Source organism: Oenanthe melanoleuca, chromosome 3, assembly GCF_029582105.1.
Source record: "Oenanthe melanoleuca isolate GR-GAL-2019-014 chromosome 3, OMel1.0, whole genome shotgun sequence".
In the NCBI taxonomy this organism is placed as follows: domain Eukaryota; kingdom Metazoa; phylum Chordata; class Aves; order Passeriformes; family Muscicapidae; genus Oenanthe; species Oenanthe melanoleuca.
Window position 1 is genome coordinate 106858900 of NC_079336.1, and position 21020 is coordinate 106879919.

The following is a 21020-nucleotide window of genomic DNA, read 5'->3' on the forward strand; positions in this document are numbered from 1 at the left end:
AGCAGGAAATTTCCATGCAATCTACGCTGGCTTAATGGCAAGCTCCAATCTTTCACTCCTCAGAGCAGCTGAAATCATGCATTTTTCAGAGGTACTGTCACCTTACACCAAAACATATGGACTTGAATATTGATGGAGGATAAAATTTGGAAATAGGGCTTTTTTTTTTTTTTTTTGGAAAGTGTCAAGTACCTCTTTTCCCAATGAGTGAACCAGAACTAAGAATACTCAGTGCTTGTCAGTATAAAGGTGCTAAAAAGAAGGAATACTTCTTTTGCTAGTCGAGTTCCTCAGATCATCAGTCCACAAGTTCTAATTCAATCATTTGAGCTTTTGATGTGGTCACAGATTCAATTCACATGACAGGATGGCTTTCAGAGAACACCCAGGAGTTTTTAAATTTGCCATTTTTTATGCTGCTCTAAATGAAAAATGTTTTTCCCACGTATGGGAGATTTTAAACCATATTTTGCAGACTGTTGTCATACAGAACCACAAGGGAATTTCTCACATCAGAAATGTCAACCACCCTTTAAAAGTGGGAACTTGAGAGATGTCAAACACTCCAGGCTTTTCAACTTCCAGTAACAGCTGGGAACATGTATCTGTAAAAATCAGACTGTCTTTTTTTTTAACAAAACAAACAAAGCACAGACACTTTGCAAATAAGAATTAAGAGGAGCTGTGATATTTTACATAAGCCTAGATATAAAATGGGAGGGATGAACATGGCTTTCATTCTGTGCTGGTGTAGCTGGATCCTTTGCTGTCACAGATAATGATTTCTCCTCCTTGCAGAAACTCACATGGCCAGCACTGAGCTGAAGTCCATGAATCTTGCTGGATCTGAGTTGAGAAGATTTATTTATTTATTTTAATTTCAAGATGACCAGGGATGTACCTGCTTTTGAAATTGTTGTTCAATAATTTATTGGAATGGACAAAGCAGATATATTTCAAATATCTAATTTAAGCAAAAATACCCTGTAGAAAATTCAAGCCAGTTGCACCATGGGCATTTCAGAACAAACACAACAGGAAAATACCTTAAAGATTACCTATAATTGGAGTTGCAAAACTGACAGCAGGACTAGGAGCTATAAAACAAAGGCTCTTACTGAAGTAAGCATGAAGATGCTCCTTGGATCATTATTTCTGTACCTGTGCTGAACTGCACTGAAACACACCAAAACCCCAGCTATGGAAACACCCAACAGCTCCCAGCACCTGCCCTCACCACTTTGTCCTAGTTCTAGTTCCTAGCAGCCACAAAAATCCCTCCAACCTGAAATATTCAGGAACAAGTCTAACCTTAATTCACACTCCAGCAAAACACCTTGGCAATTATCTCTAAATAGATATCACTCACACATCAGATCCCTTCAATGAATATGACAACTCTTATCATGTAAAATGATGACTGCAGGGTAAAACTTCTTTTAAAATACACAAATGAGAACTGTTTCCATGCATCTGTGTTTTACTGTTTAAAATACTACAAAAGTGTGGTTTGGCAGCATACCTGTGGAAAAATCCAACAAAACAAAAAACCCAAACCAACCCCCCCACAAACAAAATCACAGTATCTCCATCACCCCAACAATGACTGTGAAAATGATGCAGAAAGTGTTTTCACAATTTTTTAAGTCAGTTAACACATTAGCTTTCTTCTGTAAAATTAAAAGGGTGAAACAAGAAAAGGTTAGAGCTCTAAAACTTTAATTCTATCCTAGAGTAGTAGCAAGCAGTTACAACTGACACATATCATTAGTGACATTAACCCAGACTAAAGACACCAATGTGTTACTTCACACAACTTTCATGGTTTTTTTCAATTTTTGCTACAACTAGAAACAAACTACATTTTTCTCTGCAAACAGTACGACAAGGGAAAAATTAATTGATGATTTGAGTAGTTTTCTTACTGCTTTATATTGAATGATTCTGACATGACTCAATTGGAAACACCAAATTCTACAAGCTGCCATGGAAACACTAAAACAAGACGTTGGGGTTTTTTTTTAATCAGGTATTTAGTAAAAAAATAGTAATTATTTGGAAAATGTGTTATTACTTTAGAGGTTTCTTGTTAAAATAAACCAGGTATTTAACTCCTTCACAACTGAGTCATTCTTGCTCAGAATAAAGCATGAAGATCCCTTTGGTATTTCTTGGGAAAAGCTGAAGAATGTGCTTGCCATCAATTTAGATTTTTTTTTTTAAATTTATTTACTTTTAGAAACATCATTTTTCTGAGAAGTTCTACCATCTTTCCACTGCACATTATTTCTTCACACAAGCTACATACACAGGCTATTGTGAGATTTGGAAACTGTGCTGGGCTTCTCAACTGTGCTTGCATTTCTAGTGGGGTACATGACCTACACAGCCCCTAACTCATCTTTGTGAGCCTTTACTGTCCAAAGCAGAGAAGACATTTCCCACTCACATCACTGTCTGTAACTACCAAAACAACCAGCTAAGCTTTACTCATAGAAATTATTCTTTACAGAATATTATCTACCTGCAAATACGTTCCACACCGGAGGGTAATTTTGAAACAATGGCACATTCTTGGGACATCATGTCAATCAACCACAATGACAGGAGAACAGCACTCTCTGCTGACAGAGCACACAGGTTACCCACAGCTGATTCTGAGTGATGCTGTCACAGGGCCATACAGCCTTGTCACCAAGGTCACTACAAAGGTGACTCAGTCAAGGGCTGTGCACCAGAATCAAGTGGTTGATAGCAGGAACACTTAAGAGGACAAACTGCACTGATTTTCTAGTACTTTTTAATGAGATCTTTTCTACATAAAATTTGAGTGTTTTTCCAAACTAGCAAGAAGGGGTGTTAGGAACTCAACAGAAGAGAGGGACAAGAACAGTAACTATATAAAGTTTTGAGCATTCATGTTGCAGTCTGAGCAGCAACCATGCTTCCATTATGCAAGCTGTGGACCACTGGGCTGCAGGAACCACACAACCTCTAAAGAAACCACCCCTCACCCAGCATCAACTTAGAAAATTTAGTACACAGTTCCACAGCTGGCTGATACAAGCCCTGGAGCTGATTTAACCACACACTGCTTCTGCCAGCATCATGCCACACTGTCAGCATTGCATGCACCACTTTTAAACTACCTAGATCTTATGATAGCTTATTTTACATCAGCTAGAAGGATTCTACTGTATTAATACTCCTATCCATCCTTAAATGCTGCCTGCAGAAGGATTGCAGACCCCCACGTGGAAAACACCTCTCAGATATAAGCAATGCAAGATTAAAGTCCAGTCACAGCTTTGCTCTCATCTCTGCACCCCTAAAACATCTGTAAACCAGAACAGAGGACAAAGCATTTAGACGTCAAAAGCTCATCCTACTCGGAAAAAAAAACAACCAAAAAACCCCATCTCTGGCAAAGACATTAATCACACTGCTTATGCCACACTTAGATTTTATACCTTCTGTATTAGGTCCTCTAAGAATGAATGAATGAACAAAGGTAGAACAAATCCCTTCAGCCAACATAAAGCTCTCAACACATTCCAGCTCTGCTTGCATTTTATGTATTTCCTCCATGGTTACCTACCGGAAACTGTGAATACCTTGAAGCTCTTGCTGTAACACCTCTTGTGTTGTTGCTATTAAGTCCAAAGCTCCAACATACTCCGAAGTGGAGAGCAGCAACTGTACTGTGGGCTGTGTTTGGTGTACAGTAGCCATTAATTTCAGTTTATTGTATGCTTTTATACAGTTATTTCTGGTGAGTGATAGTCTTAAAACTCGAAGCGATCCTTCACACATTACTTTATCAATTTTAGCTATTTTCTCTCTAAGCAATTTTACAGCCTGGGAGGTTTTCCTGAGGTAGTCCTGCAACTCATGCTGAGAGGTCATTGCATGAAAAAATGCTTCTGAGCGGAGAGAAATCTGATGAGCAATATTTACTTCCACGATGTCCAGATAATGGCTCAGCTGGGAAGAGGAGGGAAGAGGAGAAACCAATGTTATTGTCATGACCTGGAAGCTTTATCACCATGCAAATACACTTTCAGAGTATTTGTCTCATTGTATCACAAGGAACTTTTGCTAATAAAAGTTAAATCCCTTTGTTGTTGTGGTTTAGTAACTTCTTTTGAAATTAAATCAAAATCACTGTGGGAAGGCTGATTTGATGCCTTTCCTTCTTGAAAATAAAAAGTTAGAAAAACAAATTAATCTAAAATACTCAAAGTTTTGTACCACATGGTTGCACAGTGGCCACAGAATACTGACAATAACCAGGAGACAGCTCTAGATACTTGCTAGCATGCAACAGTACATACATACAGATGAAATTTGGTTCACTGAAGCTGCTAAAGGTGCAGCCACTATACTTGATGACACACTACTGGAATGGCTCTGCTTATTTAAAAACCTGTAGTACTTTCTTTGCAGAAAAATCTCCAGGCTATCTCTGGCTGCAGTTGTACTGCCAACCAGCTGGAATTAGCACTAAGCCTATTTCTTGTGTGCTGGCCCTGTGGGATTCTCAGAGACAGAGTACACCTATATGTTAAGAACCTGAAATTCAAATTCTCTGTCCAACAGTTACCAGACCACTGTACTGGCCTGATTCTTTGACTCAGACTCAAAGGACTGAGGCTTTAGGATGCTCATCTGAATGTTAATATTCAGATGACCTGGTTTCTCAGAGGTGCCAAACATACAAACCTTCTGTTGAATTTCAAAAGGCCAACCAGAGATGGAAAGGAAATCAGCTGGAGAACATTTCCTTCTAGGAAGCATTTTCATACTGCTTCCTATGGATACACTAAGGATTTATACAATATGCAAACCCAACCAGCTCTGACACACCTAGCCACAGGGAAAGCCAAGACAGACTCTGACACAATGATCAGGGAAAGGGCTATTACAAACAACTATTTCTGTGACTGTACCAACCAAACGGCCCAGGTCCCTTCACTATGCTAAACAAGGTAGAACAAACAGAGCAAACAGCACCTGCCTCAAAGATCTTACAGTCCCAACGTAGGGCAACACATGGGAGAGGGTAGAGAACATAACAAAAAAATTTTTGAAGTAGATCAACAGCAGTGCAACAAGCTTTAAGCAGATCTGCTTAAGACAAAGTTTTCAAAATCCTTTTGGAAAACCATGCCTGGAGCTACGGACAATTATGGCAGCAGGGTGCATATTTATATGTGGTAAGTGTAAACCTCATGCAGTTCAGAGGCTTTAAAAAGTAAAACAAAACAAACAAACAAAAAAAAAAAAAAACTGGGCTCATTTCAGTCATAAGTAGTTTTCACTCCTCTGCATCACTGAGGGCTCTGGGTCTGCTTCAACACAAGTTCTAAGTGTCCATCCTGCTGCTGCCAGGCCCATTTTGGGAAGCTCACAGTATATGCCAGACATTGCTTTTTCATCTTCAGACAGCAACTGCCCCAAAAAACTCCAAAGAAATCCTCCTCTAACTTTAGGTGTAGAGGACAACCTAACGAACCTTTGAGTTAGCCTCCAGCAGAGCCTGTCTCTTCTTCCTGAGTTTGCAGAGAGCAGGAAGACTAATTCCCAGAAATTTGCAAATACCTTCCACACGATCTCAGGTTATTGTTTCCTAATGTACCTCACAGACTCCAAAATTACTCAGATTTTCTAAAAGTATTTTGTGGGTATTTCTACCGTAAAGATGACTCATGATGAGATTTTCTATAGTATCACCACATAACTAGCAAAAAAAGATAAAAACAACCAAGAAAACACTTCCGTTTCCAATACGAAAGAAACAGCTCTGCTTTCATGTTCTCTTTGTGAAATGCAAAAAACAGATCAATGCAGACAACAAAAAAAGTAGAAGGAATCTCCTAAAACACAAACACCATGTATTGCTCTTAGCACAGAAACCACAGTGCCTTGAATCTGAAATTTTCCTGAGATGTTGGAAAAGAACAGTCTTACACAGTGTACAATCTGTGCAATCCAGCTTTCCCTCCTCACGGAACTGCTCTTCCTCCCTAAGAAAACTATTCCACACCTCTGAAGTTCTCAATATATAGCTGTTTCAGTAAGTCACAGCTGTCATGAAGAGCCAGTTGTTACATCATACACAGATTCTGTTTTTCCAGATTCAATAGATTTACTGAGCAGGGAAAAGTTCTCTTTCAGTAGGATGCTTCCTGCATGATTTACTAACAATCTGCAACCTGATGTAAAATGAGAGATAGCAAAGCCCACAGTGATGTCTCAAGAAACACTACACAGCAGCAGCCACAGAGTTCCTTTGCAGTATCCACCAGCACTGATGGATAACCACAACTTGTATCAAAGTTGTACCTTTTCTTGAAGTAACTTGGAGGAAGCTGCATCACGATTTCCTTTTCCACCAGCGGTACTAAAATGAGACCATGGTAAAACGGCATTAAATGTTAAGGAATCTTCCAAGGCAAAATCTGGTTTCATAAAAATCTGAAACAGAAAAACAAAAGAAATAAATGTGCCTCACTCACCCCTATATTTTTTTGCCCCAGGTTAAACACATCTCCTGTCTCATTAAGCTAACAGAGACCTTATTAATTTTGAAATCCAGATCTTAATTTATCCAGGCAAACAAATTCATTCCAGACCTTACAACCAATGTATTTTAAAAGCTTGTGTTATCGACAGTCTTATCTTCCTGAAAGTGGAAGTCACAGCTCCAAAACTACATATGAATCCAACTGCCTGAGATGACCTAAACCCTGAGTGCAAACTGAAGCACAGGTGGGCCCTCTCAAGGATCTGAGCAATGCTTCTTCACTAACAAGGGCATCCTGCTGCTGCTGATCTGCTCATTCCTGGGGCCACAACTCCAAGGAGGCTGATGATCCAGCCAGATGTCAGGGTGCAGCAAGTGTTCCCTGGGAGGGAACAAGAGCCTCAAGCTGACATCCTTTAGGCAGGATGTAGCAACTGTGCTTGGCACAGGAGTCAGTAACATGTAACATTAACTACACCTCCTGGAGAACTATTAATCTAAAATTCTCTCTGATAACATTATTCATACTTGACAAAACCTTGAGCTTACAGGCAAGCAGTAGGACCCTCTTCCTTTTATTTATGAAGTGCAATTTTAAAAGGTTCAATACAGACTGCACATCACACCACATACAAGCATTCTTGTTTCCTGGACTTTAAACACAGCAGTGACAGCTACTCAAGTCACAGCCTACACGACTGGCACAGAGATGCTGACCCATATTAATACTCTGACTTCTTACTGTACCTATAAACAATTATTCAGACTAAAACAGAATCTGGAGCTGTGTCTTTTGTCAACCTGACACAAAACCCCACATGTTCCATGTTTATATGCAAGAGAGCTCTGAACTCTTCAGTTTTCCCTTCCTCCTAGACTGACTAATTCTGCTCAACTCTGAGGTCTTGATTTCATTTATTTAAAGAAAAAAAAATGGTATTATACTTTAAGAGAAAAACTGAGACTATGAAAATAAGAAGAAAAAAATCCAAAGCAAATATCATCCTTCGACTTTAAACTCTGAATGCTACATATCCTCCTGAGAATCAACCCATGTCATCAGCGAGGACAAAATTTCTACAAAGAACAGAGTACATGCATATATCCAACACTTCATGTGAGAAGGCCTTGCAACAGCTCAGAGTACACAGAAGCCATACCTTAGGTACTTGTTCCAGATCTGTCCTGGATTTATCTAAAATTAAACAAAACACAGGGAGTCATTCAAGAGCAAACAATGGGAAATAATTTCCTTGAACAAATGAATCCCATGAGGAAGTTTTCAAGACAATGATATAATATTCCTCACAGAGAGGGAACAGCCTTACCAACTGAAATGAAACTTTCTAACTGAACATGAGGAGAACCTTGACAACATGAGGACAATCAAGCATTGGAGCAGGCTGCCCAAAAGGCTGGGTACTTTGGAGATTTTCTTGATATATATTTGTAGGTATTTTCTGGATATTTCTATTTTTCTTGGAAAAGCTTTGAATGGCTTGGCCTGACCTCACAGCTGAACTGGCTTTGAGATGGCAGCTGCAGCAAAGGCCTTCTGAAGTCCCTGCCAAGCTGAAATATTCTGATTCCTTGAAGAGCTCTTTTGTCCTTTGCAGTTCAGGTCTCATGCTCAGACTACTCAAAGGAGCTTGCACTTGGCTGCTTTGGCAGTGCCAGTGTTATACAAAGCAATCTACTTAGCACTTCACATTCATTAGTGCTCTGGCAAGGGCCAGTAAAAGGTCCTTCTAACATCACCCCAGTTTTAATGCTTTGGACTGAAGCTGCCCATATAATCACTTTTGCACAGCACTTGGAGATTGGATGCACAAAGACTGGCAAGAAGGATGAACAAGGGCTCGGGCCAGAGTCCTAAGCACTGAGCAAGCAGCACAGCAGCACTAATTCCCATGGAGTATGCTGACCTGACAATTGCAGAGGGTGAGAGAGTGGAGCTGGGAAGAGTTAATTCATTATATCCCAGCAGAACTTGAAGAATAGGCAAATTCAGATGTTCTTTCAGCCAAAATCCCCTGTCCCACCCTTACTCATTACTTTAGTGGGCATTATGAAGAGGGGGCACACTGGAGTACAAAAACGTTGAGGAATTTAAAAGCAATAAGCCCATTTATCTGCTGGACAGTCTGCTCAGTCCTGACAAACATGGCAAGTGCTACCTCAGCATCAGCTCCCATACTGCTCTCTTTGGTTTTTACTTCATGTGTATTGAAGTACAAAAGGCAACCTTGAAATCATCCTGCTGTCCTCAGCCTTTGGACAGACCAATTCTTACAGGAATGGAAGGCCAAGTCTTGTGGGATGGAGTTGAGGAAGACAGGAAACAGCAGAATTTATAGAAAATCAAGCTTCAGTTTACCAAATGATGCTTCTACTAGAAACTGTCCAGCTATGCAAGGAGCTCCCAGTTACTTTGGTGACAGTAATTTTTTCTTTTTAAAAACACTCAAGACTTTTTTAAAATGGATTAAGCTAAGACTGAAAATTTGATTTTGCAGTATGCAGCACAGACAGACTCATTCTGGAACAGCTATTCCAAAGTAACAGCAATACAGAGAAACACTGCAGAAGGGCTTCCTTTTGCAGAGGAGGAAGAAAGTCAACTGAAACAACTTGATCAGAAGAAGTGAACTACTTTTTGAATCCTTTTTGCTGTATTACCTGTAGACATTGATATAGATAAGACTTATCAAACAAGGATTGATAAATTAACCCTTTTATACTAACATTTTTGAGAAAGTAAAGTAAAATAAATAATAAAAACTTTCTCCAATTTATGAGTGTTTCTTTTCCTTTTATTTATCTTATTTTTTTGTATTTTGCCTCTAGCCTGCCTTCCTGTCTAGCTTCCTATTAGCTGAACTACTTCCACGAAGTCCTGAAATTCAGCCTTCATGCGCAGGTTTGAGCTCCCCAGCACAAGGCAGACCTAGACATACTGGAGTGAATCATGGCAAGAGCCACAAAGATGATTAAGAAACAAGGAGGAGACACTGTTTAGACTGGAAAAGCCCAGAGAGGTCAATGTGCTTAAAGATGTGATGGGAGGTGCAAAGAACACAAAGCTGATTTTTCTCAGTGGTGCCCAGTGCCAGGACAGAGGCAATGGGCAGAAACTGATACATGAAAGACTTCATTTGAACACAAGGAAGTATCTTTACTGCGAGGGTAGTAAAACACTGAAACAGGCTGCCCAGATTGTGTAATTTCCATCTGTGATATTCACAACCCAACTGGACATTGTCCTCCCATAGGTGGCCCTGGCTTGAGCAGATGGTCTAGACTAGATCATCTTGAGATATAATTTCCCATCTCAGCCATGACGTGACTCTCATGGTAGAGATACAGGAATGGCACTGCAGTTCTTCACTGCGAAGCCAACAGGTGATACAAATTTGATGCAACAGTTTCAATGGATCTTAAAATAAAAAGCAGTTAAAGAAAACACTGCCAGAGCCACAATGATCCTCCATGAATCCAAACATGCCAAGAAAAAGTTTAAAAGCAGGTATCACTAATGTTTTGAGCTATAAAATGCTAGCAGTTGTAATGAATACTTCTCAGCCTACCATGTCTGAGTTTTCAATTATTGTTTCAAAGAAATCATCAGCTACTATTGTACATGAAGATCTCAAGCAAGTAACAGAGACAATTAGTACATTATAGAATCAATGATGAGTAACATTCATAACATTTCCTACTGATGTTATAACATATTGAAACAAAAAGACAACACTTTTTAGTGACTAAACGAGGCTTTGACTGTACCGTGAGTGTGCAATAGTGTCCTGTCAAAGGTATCTTTAGTAGTACCAATATTCTTGCACCTTTCATGAACCTTCTCTCTCTGTGGAAGAGAAAATATATAAAAAAAATATTCTGATGCTTAAAATCCACAGTTTTTTTATCTGAAGCAAAACACTCAGTGAAACACAACTAAATTATGCAAAGTAATTCTGGCAAGTTCACAGTATTGTCTTCCTTTTACAAGCTCAGACAAAGTTTGCCCAGGTGAAAGGTACTAAAAACTTCAGCCTATAGTGGATGTGTTGTTTTTTTCCTGTATCGTTACATCTCAAGAGAAAATGAGCAATGAGAAGTTACTGAGGAGGTGTAATAACTTCTCTACATAATGATATAGAAACAGAGATCAAGTGTAATTACATATAAAAACACTTATTTGCTGACTAATTCAGAAATCACACTATCACACAAAGAATCCTTTTTCATTGCTAAATCAAATTGGATAAAGTAGAAATTACTTACACATATTACTAACCTACTGAATACCACGTATCTTGTTTCATCATACAGATTTTCAAATTTTAACCACCACCAGAGATTATAGTGGTGAAAAATTATGTTTCTAAAGAACACCAATGTTAACTAGATTTCTACTAGATGCTACATCACAGCTCAGTTCCAAGATCTTCTTTCACTTAGCATGAAATACTAATTTTAAAGAATGAAATCTTAAAACATTTAAAACGCTGAATATGTGAGTTGAAGGCAATAGTTCTGTTGTAGTTTAGTTATAGACAATTCCCTTCCACAGTCTTTAACTATAATTGCACAAGTAGCACTTCCTGCAGCTAATTCTGAACCAGCAAAAAAAAAAAAAAAAAAAAAAAAAAAAGAAGTTACAAACCAAGGAAGCAGAAAACAGCAGGAGACTTCTACATGTTCTTTCATTAAAAAAACAACAAAAAAAAAAAGAATACTACATACTTACTGACACTTGTATTTTTAAGAGATTGTAGAAGTCTCCTACTGGTCCTGGTGTCCTTAGATGTAGCTTACATTTCCCTGTTACAAAAGAAATCACCAAGATAATAGGCCTCTTTATAGTTTAAGAAGTTCCTGTATAAATGTTTCAATGTTTAGACTGAAGACTCCTAAAAAACATCTCCAACCCTTGCAGCATACAGTCACTAGATCCAAAGGTCTAAGAATGCTATGTTGCATTGTAGACTCCAATCCTTAAACAATCCTTACAGAAAAAAAAAAATATTAACAACCAGAAAGAAAAATATGAACTGCAAGCCCTGGTGCAAAGCTCAGTACTCAGAAACAGAAGTTAAAAATACCATGAAATTGCCTCAGGACAATTCAGAAAGCATTTTCCATACAGTGGGTTCTGTGATTATAAAACCAGAAATGTCTAATGGACCCAACAACACCAAAAGAGCAAATTAATTACCAGCTAACTGTAGATGAGCTACTAGCAGGGACAATCCAATTAAAAGGATCTCCTTCTGGTCCATAGGACTATGTGCACCTAACTGGGGGCTCTTACCGGAGTGATTTCCTGTTGGTATAATGCAAAATGTTCCTTGGTGATCTGTGGGAGGTAGAATGAAGGCGTGACTTCAGTGTCCACAAAGTCCACTCCCCATGTTTTTGTAAAGAAATCAGATTCCCTTTTTGCTAACCTAGGATCATTTAGTGCTGCTGGGAGATTGACTTTGGAATGATAAATAGTCCATCTTTGCTGATCCACAACTAGAGATGGGCTGTCATGTAAATTATTGGGATTGCCTGCAGCACAAAAGACAAGACAGTTTGTTAGGGTGAGAAACAAAGCTGTAGCTTTTGCTAAAATGTGGTTCTTAAGCAAACCATATTTTATCAGTTACATACTGGATTAGAATTATCTATGCAAACAACAGATCATATTCTCCTTCTGCAACACTTCACCTTGCATTTCTTCTATGAGATTAACCAACTCAAGTCTTGAACACAGAAGTGCTGTATTGACACTCATTAAATAGATTCAGCTCAACATTAGCTTCTACTGAAGAGAAAAAGATTCCAACCACAAACATATTTCTAACATTCTGATCTTGATCAGAATAACAGCTGCAATTTGTTAGCACTGTATGTCATAATTCTTAAGAACCCATTCCACCTACTCGTTTGTGTAAACTAAGCTTTAGTGCAACACAACAGCTGAAACCGTGACCAAAATCTGGTTTAATAACAGCACCAGAGACTTAGCATAAAAAAGAATCACAGCATGCTTGGAAATAAGACTATGGATTACTACACTACACCCAGTATACAAGAAATACTGGCTGGATAGCTGGCAGTGCTCAGCAAACTGAGCTGCTTTCTCCCTCTCCCTGCACACCAGCATTACCTGTGGGTTCCTTGGGACACACATCCGGCAGGGACTGCACAGGGCGAAAGCGTTTCGTGGCATCCACTTCTTTTTTAAAGAAAGCATCACTGCTGTTTGACTGAGGCACTGGTGAAGAACTGTGGCTTGATGCCATTGCATAAAATCACCACTTGATAAAATCTAAATAGGAAACAATAGATATCAAGGCTTTAATAAAGCTCTGGGGAAAAACTGTATCAAAACAATGACAGTCCAGAATTGCTTTCAACTGCAATACTTCAACTGACACATTTCAACAATGGGATAGTTTATTTTAAACACAAAAATAAAAGGCAGAATGTAACTTCATTGTCTGCCCCTCACACACCTGTAGGTTTGGAGGATAGCCTGTTCCTGTGCACAGCACCAATAAAATATTACATTAGGAAAAAAAAGCAAGCCTTTCAGGCACTTCTGCTTTTCTTGCCATAACTATTGCAGCCACAGTGCACACATTCACAATAGAATTTCCTCTCAAATATCAGGAAACCTTGTACTTCAATCAGGAAAACTGACAATTCAACTTTTATGGCTGCCTAGTAAAGTATAGTTTGTTTCAGAATAATGTATTTGCACAGAGAAGACAAATCATAGATAAAAAAGCTCCAGAGTAAGCCAAGTCCCACTAATTTTCAGTTCAATTTAAAGATCCCAATTTGAAAATAAATGGTCTTAAAAATTTTACACCAGGGCTGAACTTAATGAGTTCTTTCCATCTGTAAACAAAACTGCATTTCAATCAAAGCATCAGACAATAGTACACTGCACAACTATTAGAGGTCTGAGAGCTTATTAGAACTGTACAGCTCAAGGAGTGCCTGTTCAAAGGGATCCACCTGGATCCTCGTCTTTAAGGAGAAATTAAACACATCTAGCAAGATCTTAGCATTTAACTACTAACCCTTAATGGACACTTAAATTACTCACTACCCTGTGAAGGAGCACAAAAAGATTAAAGGCCAATTTTATCTTCAGGTGCTAAAGCAGGCACCAAGGGATGGCTGTATCTCACCGTGTTGGCTTCCAGCAGCATCACATATATTACAAATCTCATTTGGAAAACAAAAAGAAAAGGTTCTACTTTCTAATTGAAGTTAAAAGTGTCCTACAAAACAATTCTAAAAGATGTTCAGCTATAACAGAGCATCCCAATGAAGTAGCACCTTTTAAGGAAAACATAACTAGCAGACAGAGAATGGGAACAGTCAGACGTAGTCAGACAAAAAAGTTTTCCAAACATCTGACAGATCTTCCATAAATATCATAAAGCATTAATCTCTCTCCCCCAAAAGCCCCACAAAACCCTTTTTCTCTACTACTTTTATTGTATTTTCATATTTTTATGTTCTTCCCTTGACATTTCCAAAGTAACTTCTTCATTAAGCTCTTTCCAAATGTTTTGGCATGGTTTTGTGAAAAATCTAGTATATGATGACAAAACACTTACCATTTTAGCATTCTTAAAAACACAGTGCTATGTAGCCATGACCAAGTCTCCTAAAGGCATACAGTAAACTTATCTGCACTTGGAACTGCTTCAAAGTGCTGTATGTGCAGTTTTTCTTCTGAAAAAGCCTCTGTAATATGAGCCAGAGTCTGCTCTAGACAAATGTTCGAGCAACTAGGGCAATTTGTAGGAAGCACTGAAATACTGTAACTCCTGCTACCCTTCCATTAAGTCTTTCTCCCTTCCCTGCAATGAAGTACCATCTAAAAGAATTGTCTACGATATGAATTGTCTCAACTACATAAATCTGAGAGGAGAAAACGCTATCTGTGTGATGCTAGTCAAAGATTTAGAAGAAATTTAAAAAACAACTTCAGACTGAAGAGTAGCTCAACACGTCAGCATTTCAAAAACAAGCTTTATCTACTCTTGCACAGATATTTTCATTACTTATCACCATAAAATATTCACTGACAAATCTTAAAATAGAATGAAAAGAGTACAATAAAACACCAGTGCAAGCAGTAACCTTCATACTGTTGAGTGGATTTCAACAAGATATAAGGCTTCATAGGCAAAGGCCTTCTTAAGTGGCATGCAATCTGATGCTGCACTAAATTATTCATAGCTAGCAGCTATTCTAGTACCCTCAAAAGTCAGGACCTTATGGATAATTAACTCCAATGAAGCACATCTGCACAGGAAAAAAATCATCTTTGTACTGCCCAAAACCAGGCATTCCTCAAAACGCAGTCCTTAAATTGGCCAACAAAGTATAACTTCAGAAAGATAAAGAAAACTGGACAAGAGTACCGGAATTAAATCCATATTACAAAGGAATATGTGCCAAGCCCATATAAAGGCAAGAATACTGCCCTACACTAACCTTATCCACAATTGAAAAACTTTTAATCTGTTCACCAACAGAACAGCAGCTCCTTGAGCTCCACTACTAAACATTTTATAGACAAATGAACCTATAACTAGCCCCTAAATCAACATATTTAAATACCCAATTATATACAAATTTGCTGATTTAAACATACCAAAAAAATGAAACTCAGTGTTAACACAGAACAAAACTTCTGCAGAGTATTTTAACTCATTTAATTTTCCATGCAAGTGAAAGACAGATAAATGCAGTTAACTGCGCTAACTGTGCAGAATGACAGGCAGGTAAATGCAGTTAACTGCATTAGCTGTGCAGAGTGAATTATGAAATGGTGAGTCCCCCGAGCCTCTTACTTAGAGGAGCATATGGTTGTAGTAAGAATATGCAACTGTGTAACTTTATGACATCAGTGTTTAAATTACATACAATTAAAATGGGTTAGATAACTGTGTTCTCTCCAGTAATCACCATAATTTACTCACATTTTGTCTAGCAACGTGTATTAAACTAATGCAATTAAAATAAAGGTTTAGAGGCTAGACAAAAGAGTAGTGATGGAACCTGGAACCCAGGATTATGGCTCTCTTTGCAACATGCCTTCAACATACTACATCTATTTTGTACACACTATTAATTTCCTTATTTAAAAAGATTATATTAAATTACACTGTCAATGACTTATTACTGCTGAAGTTAAACCAAATCAGCTGTGGCAGCAATGAAAATAGCTTTGATGATCTTAACTGACAGTATTCCTACAGTTAGAGCACCCAAAGAGTTGTACTCCAGCTTACAGCCTCCTCATTCAGTAACATGCTCAGCAAGTACAGTATGACACAGCTGTACAACACAGCATGGAACAAAATACTGTGGTGACGAGAGTAAGAGCCACACACTTGGATGCTGCACCGTCAGCGAAACAGCAGCTCTGTGAGCTAGCCAGGCATTAATCACATGAGGTTATTTCTGAGATGACTACCCTGTGACTCTTGAGTTTCACACCCGAGGTTTCAGCTGTTGGAAGAGAGCACAACAAACAACAAAGTGTATTACTCAGAAGTAATTGCACGGGGTGGTTGTAACTGGAGGATGTGCTTGTTTTTCTAAGTATGAGGATTTGTACAAAAGTTCTTCAGAAACCGCCTTCCCAAATTCTGGTTATTCACATGCTTTGCTTTTTTAATATCATTCATCAAATCTGTTCTCCAAATTTTACTTTAGCTTCAAAATTAGTGACACCTAAGAAGAGACACTCAGCTCTCAGTGGGAAGAGTCCCCAGGGCTCCAAGTGAACATACAACACTGAGCAAGCTTTCCCTCAAGTATTCCCCATTGTCCACAACAAGTTACACTTGGACACCAGCAGGCACTTTTCAAGGGATATGCTCTGCATCTCAAAGGTAAGGCAGGAGAAGTTTCTCTGTGAACACAAATGGCATGCTAAAGTCCCTGCTGCTTGCCATGGCTTTGGCAACAACAGAGTGAAAGGAAAACATTTCATTCAAATGCTCTTCTGGCTATCCAACATGCTTTGGAATAGAAAACTACCAGAAGCCACCCACAAGTCAAGCTAAAGCAAGATATTGCACCATTTCTAGAAGATATGATAAATACTAAAGACACTTTTTAAAGAAAAGCATACCTGAAACATAACTAAAAGATAAAAATGTACAAGGGACTCCTTCAGGGCCTCAACAGCTAATAAATGGCATATTGTTATTGGCCTAATATATTTACTCCGTCCTCAAAAGTTGAGCTTTCCTTATGTATTCTTACACAGCTCCTTTTGCTAAATCAGCAGGATTCCACCCTGTAACAGGGAAACCATGGTACGAGCAAAGTACACAGCACCTTTGTAAGACAATGAGAGCCAGACTGCACAGCACAAGCTTTCACTTTTTTTTTCAACCAGTTAATTCCTCAGGCTGAAATTTCCATGCTTATCCCTGGTGCCCTGAGATAGACATCCCTGTTGCAGCAAGGGAGCCAAGGTGAGATTGGAGCAGAAACATTTAAGCAGTTCCAGAGACAGAGGCTAAAGCTGTGGGGAGCTGTTCTGCTGACCCAAGCTCTTTCTGAACACCTACTTCCACCCTGGGGTTTCAGAGGAGGAAGGTGATGACTGCCAGGAGAATGACAAGGCCAGAGTCACAGGAGAGCTGTGGCTTGTTCCCATGGCAAGCCACCTATGTTTGGAGCACACTCCAACATGAAACCTCTTCACACAACTTAGAGAGGAGGCCATATGAGACTGGCCTTTCTGAGAGCCTAATAAACATAACTAACTGTATTTATATTTGCAAACACACACGTATCTGAGTTTGCATTCTGCACACCCCAACAGTGTCCCAAATCCCATGTTCCCACATTGAGGGTGTACCTTCTCTGCAAAGTTAGCATGACTGATGACCATCCAGGTTAGCCTTGCTGGGATGAAATCAACCCAACAAGGAAGCAATGTATGAGTTATCTGCATTTCCCATCAGCCCTGCTTAGCCACACATGCTGTTATGCTCCAGCAGATTCTGTAATTCTTCAGACTGTGCTACTTTCCCAGCAAACTGCAGAATGGGGACTGGAAAAGCAAGAGCACTTGAACAGCCCAAAGAGTAATGCCACCACCCTCCCCTTAAATTGTCTCTTTCATAAGGCCATCTCAAAACACTCTCCTCAAACAGGGAAACAGGCAAGAAAAAACAGTAGTGACTCCAAAGAAAGAACAGAACAGCTGCATCCCCACTGCAAAGCACCATGGGTAGCCTACACGGCCAGGATAAAATACATTTGACTTTCATATTAACACATTTTGTACTTGTTTTTTTTGCCCTTCCCAGCTGTAACCACATGAACAGCAGATTAAACAAACAAAAAAAAAAAAAAAAAAAAAAAACAAAAAAAAAAAAAGGGAAAAAGAAAAAGGAATAGCTGAGATTCACTTCTTCAAAAACAAGAATAAGATCCTCTGAAAATAATTACCCCAAAATGTCCCATCACTGAATAATGCTTTGCTACTTAAAATAATCCACAAGTGTAAACATTTTGTCAAAAACTGAAAAGCAATTTATCTTCTTTTAGGCAAGCTATCTGAAAAGTAGTATTTCACTTTCATTCAGGTACCAAATAAATTACATGAAACACTTGTGATGCATCCACTACAGCAAATATACTTTCTCTCATCTGGAAACCCAACCTCCCAATGCTGAACACTAATTTGAAATCAGAAAGCAGATTCTGTGCTGGAATAACAGACTACCTACAGCAATTTAGGTCATTATGCACCTAGTTCTTCCACACCAGAGGTGTCAGAATCATTCAGAAGCAATCATCAAAGCAGTAAAAATATATGTCAGAAAAGGCCGTGTGGTTAGTTACTATCACACAAGACGAGAATTAAGTCTTTGTACCCTTTTTTCCAGGCATCAGCATTAGAGTGTGCATTACCCCCTTGGAAAACAGTGAAATACAAGGATCTTACAGAGCTCCAGAGAGGTCCACAAAGCTGAACAAAGACCAGGAGCCCCAGCAGGCATTCCTGCTATGAGTCTGTCAAAGGCAGAGACTGCAGAGCAGTGACATGTGAAAAAAAGGCAGAAGAACTGCACCAGTCCCAGCAAAAATCCCAACACTGAGGTCCTGACGTGACAAAAGGAATCCAACAGATGCTCATGGCAATTTACATCAACAGCACGATTCCCTGTACAGCCCCTCCACTTGCCATCTTCAGCAAGGCTAGGCTCCACTTGTTCATCAGAAAATAACATCCTAAAAATATGGATTTTCATGGGAATCCTGTCTTTCTGAAGCCTTACCCAAGTCCGGAATTGCAAGTAGCTATGAGGGAGCCAAACAAAAATATTTCACAGTTTAACACCATGCAAAAAGCAGAGACTGTCAAAAAGCAGGCTCACTGCACCTCACATCAAGTCCTGACACATGATGTCAGTCCACTGTCCCTCTACAGGGCAGGTACTCTGCAAACAAGACCATCCAAACTTTAACTTGGTGAGCAACAGAGCATGCCACCCGTGTTTGTTGCTGGTCCTTGTGGTATTCATACCTGCCCAACAGAAGATCAAACAAAACAGATCACCTCTATTCACACCACTTCCTTTTCATCCCTCAACAGCTTCTGTTGACAAAAAGAATAAAATAATTCCATGGCATAAAACCCAGTACGGTCACGCTACACCTAGAATGCCAAAAACCAAAAGGTCCTAATACTGCTGCTTACAGTGACTGTATAAAAATGATGGAAACTCTCTAACATATTGCAATGTGCCAGATATGCTACTCCAGTTCTAATAACCTAGCCCTAACACACCCTCAAACATATCCAAAATGGCCCCTTTTTTAAAATTTAAGAACCAGACTGATAGAGAAAAATCTGGGATATTTAGCCTACTGAGTACGAGTACTTTGGAACATCTAATCAGTACATGGACCTGTCAGTTTTGAGTATGAGGAAACACATTAACAATTCTTTACCTTCTGCAGAGAATATTCAGGAGTTTTTTTAAAATCTAGCACCTACATGAGGTGGGTGCAAAAAGCTAAAAATAGGAAGACAAATCCTAGATTTGCTGGTAAATATGATTTGGACTTACTCGTATGAGGCCCCAGGAATATGTACGTAGAGCATCCACACTCATGCTCACCTGCTTACTCTTTCTGCTCCATTCATAAAACAAGACAAGGAATAAACAAAGCATGAAGGAAAGAAAAAAAAAGGAAACCGAAAGAAAACTGTGAGCCTCTCAGCTGCAAAGATAATATGATGCTCATGTGGCTTCTCTCTTCTTCAGACTCACAGCTCCTCATTTTCCCCATGCTCTGGAGAAAGAAAGCAGAAGTGGCTTCTTCACAGAGCTGCTGCCCCAAAAGAAGAAACAAAACCTACATGATCAGGATTCCATTTCCCAACCTCTTCCTGCACAAACTGCCAAAGAGAAGCCAGCGGTCGGCCTTTTCCACTCATTTCTAGTGGCTCCTGACATTTTCCAGGCAAACAATATCTTTGCTCAACATTGGAAATGTGCATCTCCTTCTCCTCCCATTAAGTTTGTGCTTGTCACGAAGGCAAGATTCCTGCACACATGCCAGACTCCCACTAGAGAGAAAGATGGTGCTGAAGACAGAGGGAGATTTGGGACAGATCCTGTTACTGGCAAACAGGATGGGAGAGGTAGAGATGCTTCTCGTGCAACTTTCTGGCATCACTGGTCAGGTTTTGAGACTTTTGCATGAATGGCCATGGACCTCCTGTCAATTAGTCCATTTTAGGCACTGTTCTCCTCCCCAACAGACAAACCAAGCTAACGCCCAAAAGGATTTAAAGATCCTTTGTCTGCACAAGTCTGTCAGAGAGTCACACTGACTCTCGGGTCACGACAGTAATTACTGCAGCCACTACAACTATTAAGGTACAGCAGTTGGGTTTTTAAGTAAGAGAGCAATTTCTCCCAGGGCTGCACAGCAACAGCTGCACAGGAATTCTCACTCAGGACTTCATCAGTACAGGTAAGACAGTAAATACACCACCTATGCCAGAAACTAAAAAAAAACAAATACATAGAAATCAGTAGCCCAGTAATTACTCTGACGCACTTTACAATAGGCATTCTATACTTTTTTACACTGGATTGTGATAACTCTGTGTCCTGTAAATCCTAAGTATTTAGAGAATATAAGAAAAACGGAGAAGAAAAAGGGACTCAGCAACGTACTGAGGCCCAAACTGGACAGTCGTAGGGGGAAAGTTTCTGTTGGGACTGCGGAAGGCAATTTACACCCCACAGGTGAATGTCTCTCAACATCACATACCGTCTTAGAGAAATTAAAGAAATGCAAGAAATTAATCTGCCCATCACACAATTTAAGGCTCATCTACAAATCCAGGAACCATCGCATTCCCACATGGCTCATGGAACCAACAAGCCCTCCAGCGCTCCACATCCCAGCCCATCCTGGCTGCCATGCG

General features: G+C 39.4%; 1 protein-coding gene across 7 annotated transcripts in view; it reads right to left on the minus strand.

The window, feature by feature from the left end:
• VPS54 (VPS54 subunit of GARP complex) overlaps positions 1-21020 on the minus strand; it is a 45947-nt gene that overhangs the window by 24318 nt on the left and 609 nt on the right. For 2 of the 7 annotated variants that reach the window (XM_056488954.1, XM_056488955.1), the window contains exons 3-8: positions 12684-12845; positions 11841-12082; positions 10313-10391; positions 7687-7721; positions 6346-6477; positions 3599-3984 (exon numbers count right to left, since the gene is read on the minus strand). In XM_056488954.1, coding sequence (XP_056344929.1) covers positions 3599-3984; positions 6346-6477; positions 7687-7721; positions 10313-10391; positions 11841-12082; positions 12684-12819 — 1010 coding nt within the window. In that variant the 5' untranslated portion in view covers positions 12820-12845. The other 5 variants (XM_056488956.1, XM_056488958.1, XM_056488960.1 and 2 more) reach the window with 5 other exon arrangements.